Source organism: Beta vulgaris, chromosome 5, assembly GCF_026745355.1.
Source record: "Beta vulgaris subsp. vulgaris cultivar EL10 chromosome 5, EL10.2, whole genome shotgun sequence".
Lineage (NCBI taxonomy): Eukaryota > Viridiplantae > Streptophyta > Magnoliopsida > Caryophyllales > Amaranthaceae > Beta > Beta vulgaris.
The window spans coordinates 64995808-65011036 of NC_079206.1; the positions used below are offsets into that span (position 1 = coordinate 64995808).

The following is a 15229-nucleotide window of genomic DNA, read 5'->3' on the forward strand; positions in this document are numbered from 1 at the left end:
GAGTCGCCACCACAATTACAACTCTAAATAAGTTTTTAAAGGAACTCCCCACCTTCCATATAGTCCTCGTCATTAATATATGGACCATCTAATTTGTTTTGTCTTTAATAAACATATGTCATACCGCTTCATTTTTTTTTATTGTTCCTATTTGAAATTTTTTGTGAGAGAAAATTGATTAAAGTAGGAAGAACTTTCAAAATATAGGGGGTATCTTTTTATGAATTAGCTTTGCAATAACTTTATCCACTTTTTTTTTTAATGTAAATTCAATATTTAGAATTAGAACCTTTTCTAAATAACTTTTTGTGATATTTTAAATATATACTCCCTCCATTCCATATTATACTTGACATTTTCATTTTTCATTTGTCACAAATTACTCTGTACACTTCTATTTTCCGATATGACCCATTATTATTTTAATCCTTCTACATTTTAGTTATTGACCCAACATTCTCTCCCCTCCAAATAAAATAATATCACTCCTGCTACCTACCAACTCTAACCATTGACCCATACACTCTCTCTACTAAATTAAATAATACTCCCCCTATTTCATATTAATTTACGCACTTACACTTTTCACACATGCCAATGCAAAACTTTGATAACATATATCTTTAGTTTTGTATTTGTAAAATTATAAAAAGTACATATTAATAAAATACATGTTATGATGAATCTAACAAGATCTCACATGACTATATTTTCATCCGCGTATAAATCACAAATGATGGTCAACGTGAAATTTGTGAATAGTGTAAAATATTTGAGAGTAACAATTAAAATGAAATGGAGCGCGTACTACTTTTACTACATACTAACTCCTATCACATTTAACTTTTTAATAAAAAAACAACTGATAATCAAATAGCTTATCATCTAAAACCACGTGTCATGATAAGTGTCAAGGATATTTTAGGACAGAGGGAGTAACATATTTAAATTTTATTTTTTTTTCTTTTTATGAAAAGACAGAGGATTTTAATCTTACGTAAAATACGAAATAACATACTTAAAATGACCTAAATTCGAATAATAATTATTTTACTGCTATATATGTATTCTTCTATTTTTCAAGTGATTTGTTTGTTCCCATGTTCCATCTTTGGAGGGTAATCTCACCCAAGCAAAAAATCATTCTAATTTTTTCTAGGAAAGTTATTGGAACATTGTAACAAATTTAGGTTTTCTTCATTTCTTTTACTGTAATGTCTATCTCTAATTTCTGACACCTAAATTACAATAACAAACAATTTTTTTTAAAGAATTTCTCAATTTCCGTCTCATAAAGCAATCCCGATAGTTGATTAAATTATGGGCCATTTATTTCCTACTTTTAAGAGATATGTATCTATATCGAGTACGATCTTGTGAACAAGATACAAATATATCGCTTTTTTTACTTGTAGCTTTATTATAATTTTGTTCATGTAGTTTATGTAACTTGAATATCTATATTAAATTGTTCTAATTTTTAAATACTACATATTTGAAGTGACTCAATTTTTAACAATAATTAATCTACCATACATGTATGATTTGTGATGTATCCTCCATTTTCAAAACTGACCACCTAGCTTGTGGCCTCTGATGCAATTGAGCACCAATATAACCTCCAATTAGAAGTGGGACATATTCATTATTCTCCACCAATAAAATTACCAAAAAAAATCCTCATTTTTTTTTCATTCTTTTTAGATAATCATAGCCACTCCTCAGACTTCAAGTATGGTCATCAAAATCAATAATATATTTTCATCCTCTTTCTCTCAACATATTCCAGAACTTTCCAAAGCTCTTCTTCCAATATCTTTCTCAAATATAAAAACTATATACAATCACCAACTACACAAATCCACAAATATAAAATTACAAATTGTATGCTTCTTTCATCCTTCTAAACTCTAGAACATTCTACTCAAAAAATTATTTAATTTTATCATATGATTCTATTTAAAGGTCCAAATGTCACTCCCAAAAGCCTCCTCATCCCCTAATAGTCACTATATCCTATCCCAACAAATCACATAACTGCCAAAACCTACCTTCACTAATAGAAGCAAAGGAAAACAGAGCATGTCACACTGTTTTCCAAAATTTTTACACATACTTCAACTTTTGCATATCTTTTTGGTAACATTTTCATAAAATCTTCCTCAAATCTTCTATATTTATGCAAATCAAAGTTTCCAACTTTTTTCAATTTTCTCTCCTCTCATCATCTTCTACTTTATTCTTCTCATCAATTCTCCCTGATCTTCCTCTGTTTTCACTCAAATTTCTCAAATTCAATCAAAATCTCATCTGGGTTTTACCAAAATTCAACTCAAAATTGTTAAAGTACACAACTTTCATCAAAAATCTCACTTGGGTTTTCTTCAATTAGTCACATTCCTTCATTTTTTTTGACTAATCACCAAAAATAAAATCAACCCACTAAAATTCAAGCATTGAATCACAAAATATCTCAACATGAACCCTTTTTATCATGTTAAAGAAGAATACCCAGATTCAAACTCGTCGTTTTCCGGCGAGATTCCGGCGAGTTTTCCGGCGCCTCAGCCTAGGGAAGGATTACATGAAGTGGGTCCACCTCCATTTTTGACAAAAACATATGAAATAGTGGATGATCCATGTACTGATAATATAGTTTCTTGGAGTAGAGGAGGTCAAAGTTTTGTTGTTTGGGATCCTCATGCTTTTGCTTCAAATTTACTCCCAAGAAATTTCAAGCACAATAATTTCTCTAGCTTTGTGAGACAGCTCAATACTTATGTAAGTCCTTAATTTATATCACATTTTTGGTATAATATATGGTATTTTTTAGTATAAATGTATAATCTTTTAGTATAAATGTATAATCTTTTGATGTGTTATTCCTTTTTGATAAAAAGAATCTAATTAGATTTTTCTCTTTAGAAGTCAATGACACAAAACACAATCTTATTGATTAGCAACAAAAAAAAGATTATGTATTTTAATTTTATTTAGTATAATCTTTTGTTATTTTTTTCCTTTTTGAGAAAATAATTAAATTAATTTTCTCTTCTTTAGAAGTCAATGACACAATCTTGTTGGTTAATTAGCAAATTTTTTTTTTGATTATTTTAATTAGTAAAAACAAAATTTTGATTATTTTTGTGATTAATGTTGTTGTCATTCTCACCAATCTTAAGAAGACACCTGTCCCTTTGTCTTTCTCTTTCTTGATTTGTTGTGCTATGCATGTGCTATATTTTGATGTGCTGGAAGTGGGTGATTGCTAGAAAAATTGTTTAGTGTCATTTTAGTTAGATGAGTCAGCATCATGTCATTAACTGGGTAATGGTGATTAAATTAATAAAACTTTCCTTTCTTGATCATGTGAAATTATTCACTGATTCTTTTTGGGTTTGTCCTATTATCTTGTTTAAGCTCATGTTACTTTGGACTTTGGAGTAAGTCAAAAATATCTTGCAATTTGCATGAAAAGTATTTGCAATTTGCAAAAGTATTTAGTAATCTTGCAATTTGCATCAAAAGTATCCAATTCATACTATTACTCATTTGTCATGACCTCACATAATTGAAAAAGTGTTTGGAAATCAGACTTTTAATGATTGGTAACTCCTTCTCCTGTTTTATATTACTCGCTACAATTTTCATTATGTGAAGTTTTAGATTACTTGCTATACTTTCTTTTTGGATAGTAAACTCTATCTGTCTCTCTTTTCACATGGGTCCCTTTTTTTTATTCTCTACGTCTCTCTTTTCCAAAAATTGTCTAAGAGTTCGTGAATTGAAAAGTGTAGCGAGTAATATAAAACGGATGAAGTATAATGTTCATCTACAATCGGTTTCCAATGTATTATTGTACATACTGTCACATTTTTTAATGTTCCTATGCTAAAAGAATCATAGAATGTGAGTGTAAAATTACATCCGGATATAGAATGAATTAAAGTTTTAGACATGTAATCAATAAAGATGGTACTTACAAAATCTAGTTTGAAATCTGCAGGGTTTTAGAAAGATTGATCCTGATAAATGGGAATTTGCTAATGAAGAATTTTTGAAGGGACAAAAGCAACTTCTAAAGAACATAAGGAGAAGAAAAAACTCATCTAATAATCCTTATTTTCCTCAACAAGGTGGCAATGATCCTTGTGTCGAACTAGGAAGATTCGGGCTTGATGAAGAAGTCGATCGATTAGTACGCGATAAACAAGTACTAATGATGGAATTAGTGAAATTAAGACAACAACAACAGAACACAAGAGCATATATACAAGCAATGGAACAAAGGTTACAAACCACAGAGATTAAGCAACAACAAATGATGAATTTCTTAGCAAGAGCAATGCAAAATCCTGTTTTCCTTCAACAATTAGTCCAACAAAAAGAGAAAAGGAAAGAACTCGAAGAAGCATTAAGCAAGAAACGAAGGAGGCCTATTGATCAAGGACACATCAAGTGTGACTTACAAAGTGGGGAGTCAAGTAGTACTTTAGGAATGGGATATGTTAAGGTTGAGCCTTTAGAATTAAGGGGTTCTACTTATGGGTATGATCATCATAACCATGGTGGTGTTTCTGAGCTCGAAGCCCTTGCCCTTGAAATGCAAGGATACGGTAGGGTAGAGACCGAGTTAGAGGAGGGAAAACGCGATGATGGAGATGATAAAGAACTTGATGAGGCATTTTGGGACGAGTTATTAAACGAGAGGTTTAAGGCCTCGGGTGAACATGAAGATGTTGATGTGCTAGCTGATAGATTGAGATTGGGTTACTTAGGTTCAAGCCCTAAGTAGAAGGTTTATAAGAATTGATCACTTCAATTCTATGGTAGGAATTTGATAAGTTTTATATAAATGCCATAATAATATGCATGTGTATCATGTCCTTCAAGTGTTTAATGTGTTTGTTACATTTACAGGATAGGGAAGAACAAGCTAAGCCAGCTTACTTGATTAGAGGGAGATCTAATCTGTTTATAAGCCTTTCTAACTCCCTTTGTTATCTGTTGAAAGACTTTTGTGTTTACATATTGTAGGAATGCAGGAATTTTTCAGAATGTAGAAGCTAAAATTGAAGTTTATTTGGACAAATTTTTGTTAAGGTTGCTACTTTCTTTCATTGATACATTTGACTCCACAGTTGTTGTCATAAATTTTCCAGTAATATGATTTTGGTTTATCACCCTGTAGATTGGTTGATCAAGTTCGAATCGAAAAGACTTTGCTGCCTACAAATCAACAAGATTGATAACATGGTAGTTTTATTGTTTGTTCAAGAATTTATAGTTGATAATTGTTTCTGCAGTTTTCTGGTTTTTGGTCAGGGTTGAGCTATCATGAAGTTTTTCAAATGGGGTCTAAACATCTTGTTTTTTTTTGCCTTGACTATGAAAATTACTTGTACTAATAATTTTGTACTTTAAAGACCTTTTTCTTTTCTAGTGGAAGGTCTATGTATTGAGGTTGCCTTAGTATAATAGATAATTGGCGGTCTCAGGATAAATCCCTTCCCTACTAGGCCATTAGCAGGCAAGGTACATCAACTGATAGTTTGGGTATAAGGCTTAGCAAACGAGGAGACAACGAGCCTTACGGTCCACTATCACCACAAGAGAGAAAGTATCCAATTTATTATTGAGATGAGGATTTGAATATTAGGCAAACTCGTGAAATTCGATATGGGACTCCAGTGTTGAGTATTAATGAAGTGACATATAATTTCTCATAATTTGGAGATTCACTAGACACAATTAGTGACCATTATTTTAGGGAGAAAATCCGCAATGCCTGAATAAGTTCGAGATTGTAGGAATCACCTGTTAGATATAGTAGAGTTTGGAAGAGTTTACTTGGCACTAGTCAGTGAGTTTGTAGGTTCAGTCCAACTGGTTGCATAATGTAGGTGCTATTTGGAGCATTTAATTATGTATTTTCAAGCACATTTCTTTATCATTTGTCACTTATTTTGTTCAAAATGAGCAATACAATAAATGTGCAAGATACGTAAGAGGGAGCATCTACAAAGACTTTGGCATCATGTGAGCAGTTCTCATGAGATTGGATTATTCTTCTTACTAAATAAGACTCCCTTAATGGATGTATATCATAAGGCCATAGTGTGAGATTATTGCCAAGAAAGTGTTTCGGTTCCGAATAAAAGTTGTTGGGGTGGATCAGTATCTCCTTGTCACGTAAGCTAGTTTGATGACATGCAATACAGAACACATAAACTGACCTTGGCAGTTGATCTGAGGAACACCCCTCCGATGCTTAGGTTAGTAAAGACAAAACCGTTAACTCTCAAGCGCTGTGTAATTATGATTTTGAATGATCTTTGTAACTCAGATCATGGGGTATTTATAGGACACTTCTCCTTAAATACAATTATATCTTCTTTTAATACTTATTTTTAGGTCTATAGACTTGCTTAGATAGTATTGGATAAGGACAGCTAACATCGATAAGGTGCTCGATAAGGACCAGTGCATTAAGAATATTAGTAATTTAGTATCATGTAGATTCTCACCCTGGTTATTCGGAGATACCTGGATGATTTGACCATGATGGTCGTTGGTGATCAAGTTGAACTGGCACAAGATTTAGATAGCGTCCATACAGGAAGTTTGTGATTTACAAATAGTTGACTATAAGAATCATAAACTTCACTAGAAGGTTTTAATTTACTACTCTTTTAAAAAAAACTTTGCAATTACTAATTTGCACTAAAGGTAAAGATATGTTAGTCTTTAAAACTTGATCAATAACTCATAAATTATTCTCAAATCTTGGAGAAAAAGAGCTTAGGACTAGGAAATTTAATCCCCTTTTATTATGTCGGTTTGATTTTGAAGATTTCTGTAACTAATTAAGAGAGGATTGTAGAAATTTATAGACTAAAATCACTTTAAGTTGATATCCACCTGTTTTTCTAAGGGGTAAAGCGAGCCAATTCAAAGACAAAGTCTCTACCAATACATATGAAGCAATCTTATTAGGTAGTTGTTCTCCCAAGTTCAAATTTGTTCAACTTCAAAAGAAACCACGTTACAAGATGATGTGATATATAATTACCATGCAAATCCACTTTATGTTTACTCATATAACGTTAGCAGTTACAAAGTGGTCTAAGAGCAACTCCAATGGTTGTAATTTTGGACTTATTTGCAATATTTGAAGGTAGTGAGTCAATTGCTCAATCATTGAAGCAAGTTGCTCAATCATTGGAGCAAGATAATTGATACCTGCTTGAGAACAACACATGCTCCACGAAGCTTGCTTGACTTTGAAAAGATAATATGGCTTGAAATTGGAAAAAAGAAAAGGTAATGCTCGCACTCCATATGATTGGTTCTTCATTCACAATAAAGGGATTACCTTATAAATATTACCTAACAATGGAGCATAAAAAATCATCAAAGCTAAAAGCTGAAGAAAAATGTCATCAACCTTTATAACGGACAAGTAAGGGATACATATTCCAATCATTGAGATGTTTTTTTTTTTATTCGGTAATTTACTGGTCAGTGGAGATTTATATCCATATAAAGCACCCCAAATATGGGGATGATGAGAGTCAAACTCCCGACCATAAGGTTGGGAGATGGGAGCTCTAACCATTGGGCTCACATGATTCTTATTGAGACATTTTTTGGGATATAAGAGTATCGATACTATGTGGTTTATGTCGGCAGCCAGCACTAAAACACAAGACTTAATACTCTAATTAACAAGTGTTAAAAAAGTCACCAACGTCCAGAAAAAAGTTTTTTAACTTATTCAAAAGCTTTACAATTAGTGCCAGCAAAAAAAGTCCTTATCTCAAGTTGATTTACTGTTCAATAGCTTTGGCGTCTTGGAAGTGCCCATCAAATAAATTGTCTTTGTTTTTTTGGTTTCCCATTGTGTTAGTTGTACATATTTGTAAATCAATTGGGAAGATTAAATTCAATTCAGGTGTTTTCTCTTCACCTGAAAAAACCTAAATTTATTAGACTTGAATTTATTATACTTTATTGAAACTTATTTTTTAGTACTCCCTCCGTTTCCTAAAGATCTTCCCACTTTTTGTTAAAAGGTGTTTCCAAAAGATTTTCCCACTTTTGCTTTATTCCTTATTTGGCAAAACAAATTTCCCTATTTACACTCTCATGTCACTATCATATGGTCCACTATTACATTATTAATTCAATTTTACTCTCTTTCTCTCTCCTACTTTAACCCCTTTTTATTTGTTTATTTATCTTAACCCCTTCCTCTCTCCTACTTTACTCACACCATGCCCCACACAACTTGATTTTCCTTGGTATCTGTAGGAACAGTAAGTGGGAAGATCTTTAGGAAACGGATGGAGTATTATATTAGACTTAATCAAATCTGATTATACATGGTATGAACTTATCAGACTTGAAACTTGTTTTTAAGAGGAAGAGAACACATCCTTATTCGCTCTACTTTGCGCTTTTATTTTTCTTCTTGGAGTGGTCTATTCATCATATCACCTATAAACTATAGTGCAGTTTTGGTTTGTAGTGTTCATAACTTCATATTGTACTTACAAGTACAATGCTATAAGTTATGTTGGGCATGCATGGCTCATGAGAGGGACTTGGCCTCGTGGAGTTTTGAGGAGTAGCAAGGGAAATCCATGTTTCAAAAGCACATCAATCAAGATTTTGAACCACAAAGTTGTTATAGTAGATAGATGTCTTATTCAAGAAGGTCATGCTCTAGCTATAGCAGTACTGGTGTAGTCTTCCTGGGTTGTGTGCTTGTTTGTTCTTGCTGCAAAAAAAGACTTTAAACCATGAGATGGAATCTGATGAAAATCGAACGTTGATTTCTTTTTTTGTATGTAGTAGATATCTTATTCATCAAATATCTTTGTCAAGCACTTCGATTTAAATTTATAGATATTTTGAGTTTCATTCGCACTTAATATTCTCCATATCATATAAGATATACTTCGTGTTAAAACATTATATTTCACAACTTTAAGGTTACGGGATCAAACCATATTATCGGCGAGGAACTTCTTGTCCTCAATTTCCCCTCACTTGTCGAACTGGATTGGACTGGAATTTTTTTGTACTGGACTCAAACTCAAATTTACGAGTCCAAATATTTTCGGACTGGATTTGGACTCACTTCTTTAGAGTACAATAAGTTCAGTCCAATTCAAAATATATATAAAATAAAAAATATGTATGTGACTTATTTTATGGAAATAATGAGCTTAAATTTTCAAATTCAATTATGAAAAAATGTTGTAAACCATTGAATCTAAATAGGGGAAGAAAATAATATAATAATCGGACTGGACTGGATTGGATTTAGACTCAAGAAAAAATTATCGGACTGGACTAAACTCAAAAAAATTTGGCTCGGACTTGGACTCAATTTCTCTAGTCCAAGAAACTTTGGACTGGATTTGGATTTGGCAAAGTTCAACCCAGTCCGATCCACTTACACCCCTACTGTTTTGTACGAAATACCAACATTACAATGGTTTGGGATCGTGGATGATCGGGTTTCTGTTATCGATGCCAAGGATGTGAGAGTTGGATTGTTATTATAACTGTTTCATGAGCTGCAAAAGAGGTTGGATTCGGCAAAGTCCAATCCAGTCCAATCCACTTACACCAGTACGAACATTACAATAGTTTGGGATCGTGGATGATTGGGTTTCTATTAATGATGCCAAGGATGTGAGAGTTGCGACTGTTATTGTAACTGTTTCATGATTAACCCAACCCAACCTAACCTATATTCTAATTCAGGTTGTTTGGGTTATTATCAGGTTCAAAAAGTCAGCTTGAACCTAACCCGTTGATGTTTCAGGTCGGGTTGACCCATTTTATTTCGAGACGAAAATCTCAACCCAAATTTGAAAATTTCGAGTTAGATTCATGTTGAGTTATCAGACTGAGTTAGCTTCTACCAGCCATACAGGCTAAATAAGACTATAGAGGGAGAGAGCAACTTCAGAATGTGGGCCTTGTGATTGACCAAATCTATGTAGTAGATTTTGTATGATACGACTCTTTTGTGATTCACTCTTTGAGTGCGAACTTTCGATCTGTACCATAAATTTGGGTTAGCAAGCAAAACAAAGATGAGTTGGGCTAAATAACTTGGGCTCCCATACCTAAAAATGACATTCTACACTCGCGTTCTGCTATTTATTGGTTTCAACTTTCAAGGAGATTTATTTTCTCCGGCCCGTTGGTATTTACTTTTTTTTGGATGCTAAAGCCTTGTTGGTTTATACTTTATGCAAATTATTGAATAGACGATCTAATTTTAACATGAAATTGGACAAGTATAAGTTAAAATTTTCCTAACAAATTCATTTTATCTTAATCTAATCCAATACTATCTCTAGACATCTCGCACTAACCTATTCATTTCTTCTCTTCGCTTTCTTTTGTTTCCCTTTGAATCTCGAACTACAACAACAAATTTAAAAAATAACCCGATAGTCTTATCGAATAGATTAAATTAGTTATTAAATAAATAAAAAAATGTGGTTACTGAATGAGTGATATGGGTCACGAAATAGATTAATTAATGAATTAAACTAGTCATTACATTAAAAAATGTGGTATGCTCTCTTTTTTAATATTAGGTTTGGGTAGTACCTAATTTTAAATTAAAAATAGATGATCTGTTATGAGATCAATGGTGTAGTTTATACCATGTGAGCAGTGATGTTTAGAACTAATTACAACTGGCCCTACATTCGTTCAACATAAAATTATACTCTCTTTCAACCTCTGCCACATGTAAATGATGCAAGTAGACATGGTCGGTGTCGGGATGGGCCAATTTCAATCGGTTCGTAGGTCGGGCACTTCATCTCGACATAAACCTAAATTAGACTGATTAGCTGACCGATACAATTTAGGTTTAGGCTGGGTTTTCTCAATCCTAAACCAATTCAACCCCTATTCAGTCAGGTTCAAGGCTCAGATCAGGTTGGGTTGGTTCAGATTTTGGCCAACCGGTTCGATTTTTTTTCGTAAATGAAAATGAGTTTTTATTTTTTTTTATTTTAATTGCATAAGCACTAGTATTTACAATAGATAAGTTTCGATATCGTCCATGTATACTAGTATTTTGATAACTGGTTTGAGGATTAAGATTTTTTTTGCATTTTCTCAACCGATTTTAACGGGCCGATTCAAGGTTGAGTACAGTTCACGGACTAGTTCAGGGCTGAGTGCGGTTCATGGTCTGATTCGGGCCGGGGGCAAGCCGATTCCTTCACCCATTAATTTGGTCCACGAGAATCCGTTTGGTTGTCTGATTCTGTGTCGGTTCAGACCCCATTCATATGGCATTCCGACTAAGTCGATCTACTTACGTGTCGATTCAGGGCTAGGTCCGGTTAGGCCCGCCGCCCGTCCAATGGCCATATTTTAGTTGCAAGTATTAAGACTCAAGAGTAGATAGCATAGAATAACAGTATCACATGTGAAAGACAAGAAAAATATAAAAAGTGGAATCAACAATAAGCAATATTGCAATAATATTACTATATGGGCCTGTCTTTAGAAAGAGAGAGGGACAGAAGATGACTGCATGAGAGAATCTGAAAAATAGAGGAACCCGTGATACTGAAGAAGGGGAATTGGTTGGTGGCCCCTCAAATTGCTGGTGATATAATCCTCTCCTTGTTTATCTTCTGCATTTTTCACGATGAAAGGTAAGCAAAAGAATATAAATGATGCAAGCCCAAGAAATTTTAAAAAAAATAGCTCATCATTATCACCATCACTTCATCAAATTCTACAACATATATATATTGCCTCTACCTCTAGCTAGATCGTGTCACATAATAGTAACCTGATCAAGTACGACATTTTCTTTTTTACAGTCTCCATAAGATAAGACTGTATTTTTAATTTACGTGAGTTGAAACTGGTTAATCTATGTAGGAAAAGAGAATTATTGATCATCATGATTCATGACCAATTAACTAGTATTATTGTGAATGTTGTGTGTTGATAAATATGAGTTAAATGGTTGTCAATATTCAGAAATAAAGAGAGTACGTAGGTATATTAATAACTTGTAAAATCTTAAGAATAAAGATTGATAACTGATTGATGATTATCCTTAAGGGTGATAATTGAGTTGAGCAGCTTGCGAGCAACTGGAGCTCGACTTGGTCAACACTTGATCAAAACTTGATTCAAATTAGCTCTAATCGAGCTCGACTCAGCTTGAAACCCTAACGAGCACGAGTGAGCATGACCCTGCTCGACTCGTTAAGCTCGCGAGTAGCTTTATAATTTTTTTCTTACAATTTACTTTATTTAATATAATAAATTTTTCAGAAATAGGGGCCAACTTACCAAGTCCAATAAAAATTTAACATTACAGACAAGCTAGTGAGCAATCAAGCCGAGGTCAAGTCGAGCTGCAAAAAAGCAACGAGCACAAGTTGAGCAGGGGTTTGGCGAGTTCAACGAGTTTTTTAGTCGAGTCGAACAAAGTTTGCGAGTCGAGTCGAGAAGGACCCTTCGATCGACTCAGTTGATTATTAGCACCCTTAAATTCATGCTGATGAAAAGACTTTTAATGATAACTTTCATTTTATATAAAGTTAGCTAAATAAATTTGCATACTAAGATAATAATAAAAAAACCAAACTATCTCATTAACCAATCAAATATCACATGAGAATGTTATTTACATGAGAAATGAGAATGAATTTCAACCACACGATTGGATTAGAGTTCCAACACTTGTTCATTAGAGTGTTATACACCCCTAAAAATTTTGAGCCCCAAAAAAAAAAAGTTCGAATTTATTCTTCTAAATTCATTTTTTGGAGTTACATCACTTTTGCATTAGAGTTACATAACTTATTCATAAGAGTTGTATCACATAAAATTCATTCTCATTTCTCATGTAAGTATGCATTCTCACATGAGCTCACTTCTATATATATATATAAAGGTCACATGAGAATGCTTCTTACATGAGAAATGAGAACGAATCTCAACCACATGATTGGATTAGAGTTATAACACTTGTTCATTGGAGTTACATCACTTATTCATAAGAGTTATAGCGCGTAAAATTCATTCTCATTTCTCATGTACGTATGCATTCTCATATGAACTTACAAATATACATCCCAAATCATCTTATATAGTTGCGTTGGCTATATGTGTTAAGTATTGATAAATCGAAACAAAACTTTCTCAAGTTTATTAAATAGATTATTCTGCGGGAAAATAAAGAGGCGTAGACTCCGTTTACTTTAACTGATTTAGTCTGAAATAATCTTATCCGAACTTTGTTCGTCTGATAATAACCTACATCGTTTGAAATTATTTTATATGTGTTATCTGAAAAAATATGAAAATAACCTATTTTATCTGAACTAATATTAATTTATTTGTCTGAACTTATCTTAATAAGTTAATTTATCAAAACTTTTGAAATAAGTCAAAATTAGTTGAAGTAAGCAGACCCTTAAATTATTTTTCACTTTAGTTGATCGGTTGATCACTTATGGGAGGTACGACAAGTAAAAAAGAGTATATATAACAAAGAAGCAAGTAAAAGTACTAATTTCTTTTTATCTACCGTTTTCTTTTCTTTTTTCCTTAAGGATAAACCTTGAAAAATTGGAGGAGTAAAAGGAATCATAACTAAGGATAAACCTTGAAAAATTGGAGGAGTAAAAGGAATCATAACTTGCTAAGGTTAATAATCGATCCCACAGGCCTCTTGCAAGCAGGAGAGATGCTCTAATTACTAAGATATCCCTCTTTTTATTTTTTCTAGGCTCTGTTTGGTAGTGCGTAAAACATTTTCATGGAAAACTATTTTCCTCTATTTTCAATTTACACTATTTGGTTTGCCAAAGTGTGTAAACCCATTTTCAGTAGGAGAAAAAGTGCTTCTACTGTAAAAAAAAAAAAAAAAAAAATGCTCTTCTAATTATGGAAATTTTTTTTCTTCAAAAATGAAAGGAAAATTATTTTCCTTCCTTTTCCTTATTATTCTTGTACACTCCTCTAATCCTCCTTACTTTCTCTTTCATTTTTTTCTTCGTTTCATCATTTTTCTTATATGAAACAAAACAATGAAAAACTAATTTTGAAATTGTATTTTCTATTCTAAATTATATTTCATAAAAATCATTTTACTCTGAAAATATTTTACACTCAATAAAAGGAAACTTAGATTATGAAAGAAAGTGTAGCATCTCCTAGGCTTCCCTTTATTTTCTTTCACCACCCTAGGCCCTAGCCTCTTTACACCTTAGTGTACTTCTTTTCGGCCGCCTCATCACCTTCGTTTGTCACCTTCATCACCAAACACCAATACCTATTGTTGGATATTATATCATCTATGTTAAAAATTCAACATTTAAGTACGAATGAATCTTACAAGTAATTGCTTAATGGTGTGTTGCACCCAAAAAAAAATTTCACCTAATGATGTTGGCTTAAAGTAGTAAAATGCAAAAAGAATAGAATCCGAGGGTAATTAAGTGGGTAATTAAGGTTTGCCTTGAAATTTCCACGTGGGCGTCCACAAGAGGCCGTACGGATTTTGACCATTTATAACCTAACATAATGAATGTAGTAATTTTGATTATTTGATAGCATATTGTCATTTTCTCCCTCTAAAGTGTATTAAGCTTGATATAGTTAACTTGTCTCAATCATGTTTATTAAGGTTGCTAATCTTTACAATTATGCACATTTTGTTAAGACAAACTAACAATTTTTGAAGTTGTTGGTGAGAGGAGTTTCGTTTTTTAAGGAGAAACCTTGAAAATAATTGAAGGAAGTTAAGGGAATGCAAACTTGCTAAGCGTGAGAAGCCATTTCAAGTACTTTTGAAATCGGGAGAAATACTCTAATTATTGAGCTATCTCTTACTCTCCATTGGGATTGTACTATTACATTGTTGACTTTTTCACATGGAACACAATCTTTTTGGTTTATTCATCACATGGTAATCCTCCTACTTTTATGTGCACTAATTTGTTAATCCTACCAATTCACAAAAGTGTACGTAAATCCCTTAAATTGATTACGATAGCAAAATTTTATATATATATATATATATATATATATATATATATATATATTTGGCATTTCTGTACTTCTGAGGGTAATATTTGAAATTGATAATCAACTAAGAACTTGAAGATCTTGTTATTCAACCTCGTCATTCTATATGCACCTTGAGTATCTTTAT

The 15229-nt window shown here is 32.7% G+C and overlaps 1 protein-coding gene across 7 annotated transcripts; it reads left to right on the plus strand.

The window, feature by feature from the left end:
• The first annotated feature begins 1754 nt into the window (after positions 1-1754).
• Positions 1755-8936, plus strand: LOC104894560 (heat stress transcription factor A-2c). Of its 7 annotated transcripts, none has more exons than XM_048643964.2 (5): positions 1756-2781; positions 4007-5103; positions 5192-5256; positions 7178-7323; positions 8314-8936. In XM_048643964.2, exons 1-2 carry the CDS (start codon positions 2479-2481, stop codon positions 4793-4795), a joined length of 1092 nt encoding a protein of 363 aa, XP_048499921.1. In that variant the 5' UTR covers positions 1756-2478; the 3' UTR covers positions 4796-5103; positions 5192-5256; positions 7178-7323; positions 8314-8936. The 7 variants fall into 7 exon arrangements, with proteins under 7 accessions (XP_048499922.1, XP_048499921.1, XP_057251281.1 ...); XM_057395298.1 differs by lacking the exon at positions 7178-7323 and having other exon boundaries at positions 8314-8387; positions 8518-8936; XM_048643965.1 differs by lacking the exons at positions 7178-7323; positions 8314-8936 and having other exon boundaries at positions 1755-2781; positions 4007-4829; positions 4921-5103; positions 5192-5442.
• Positions 8937-15229: the final 6293 nt, after the last annotated feature.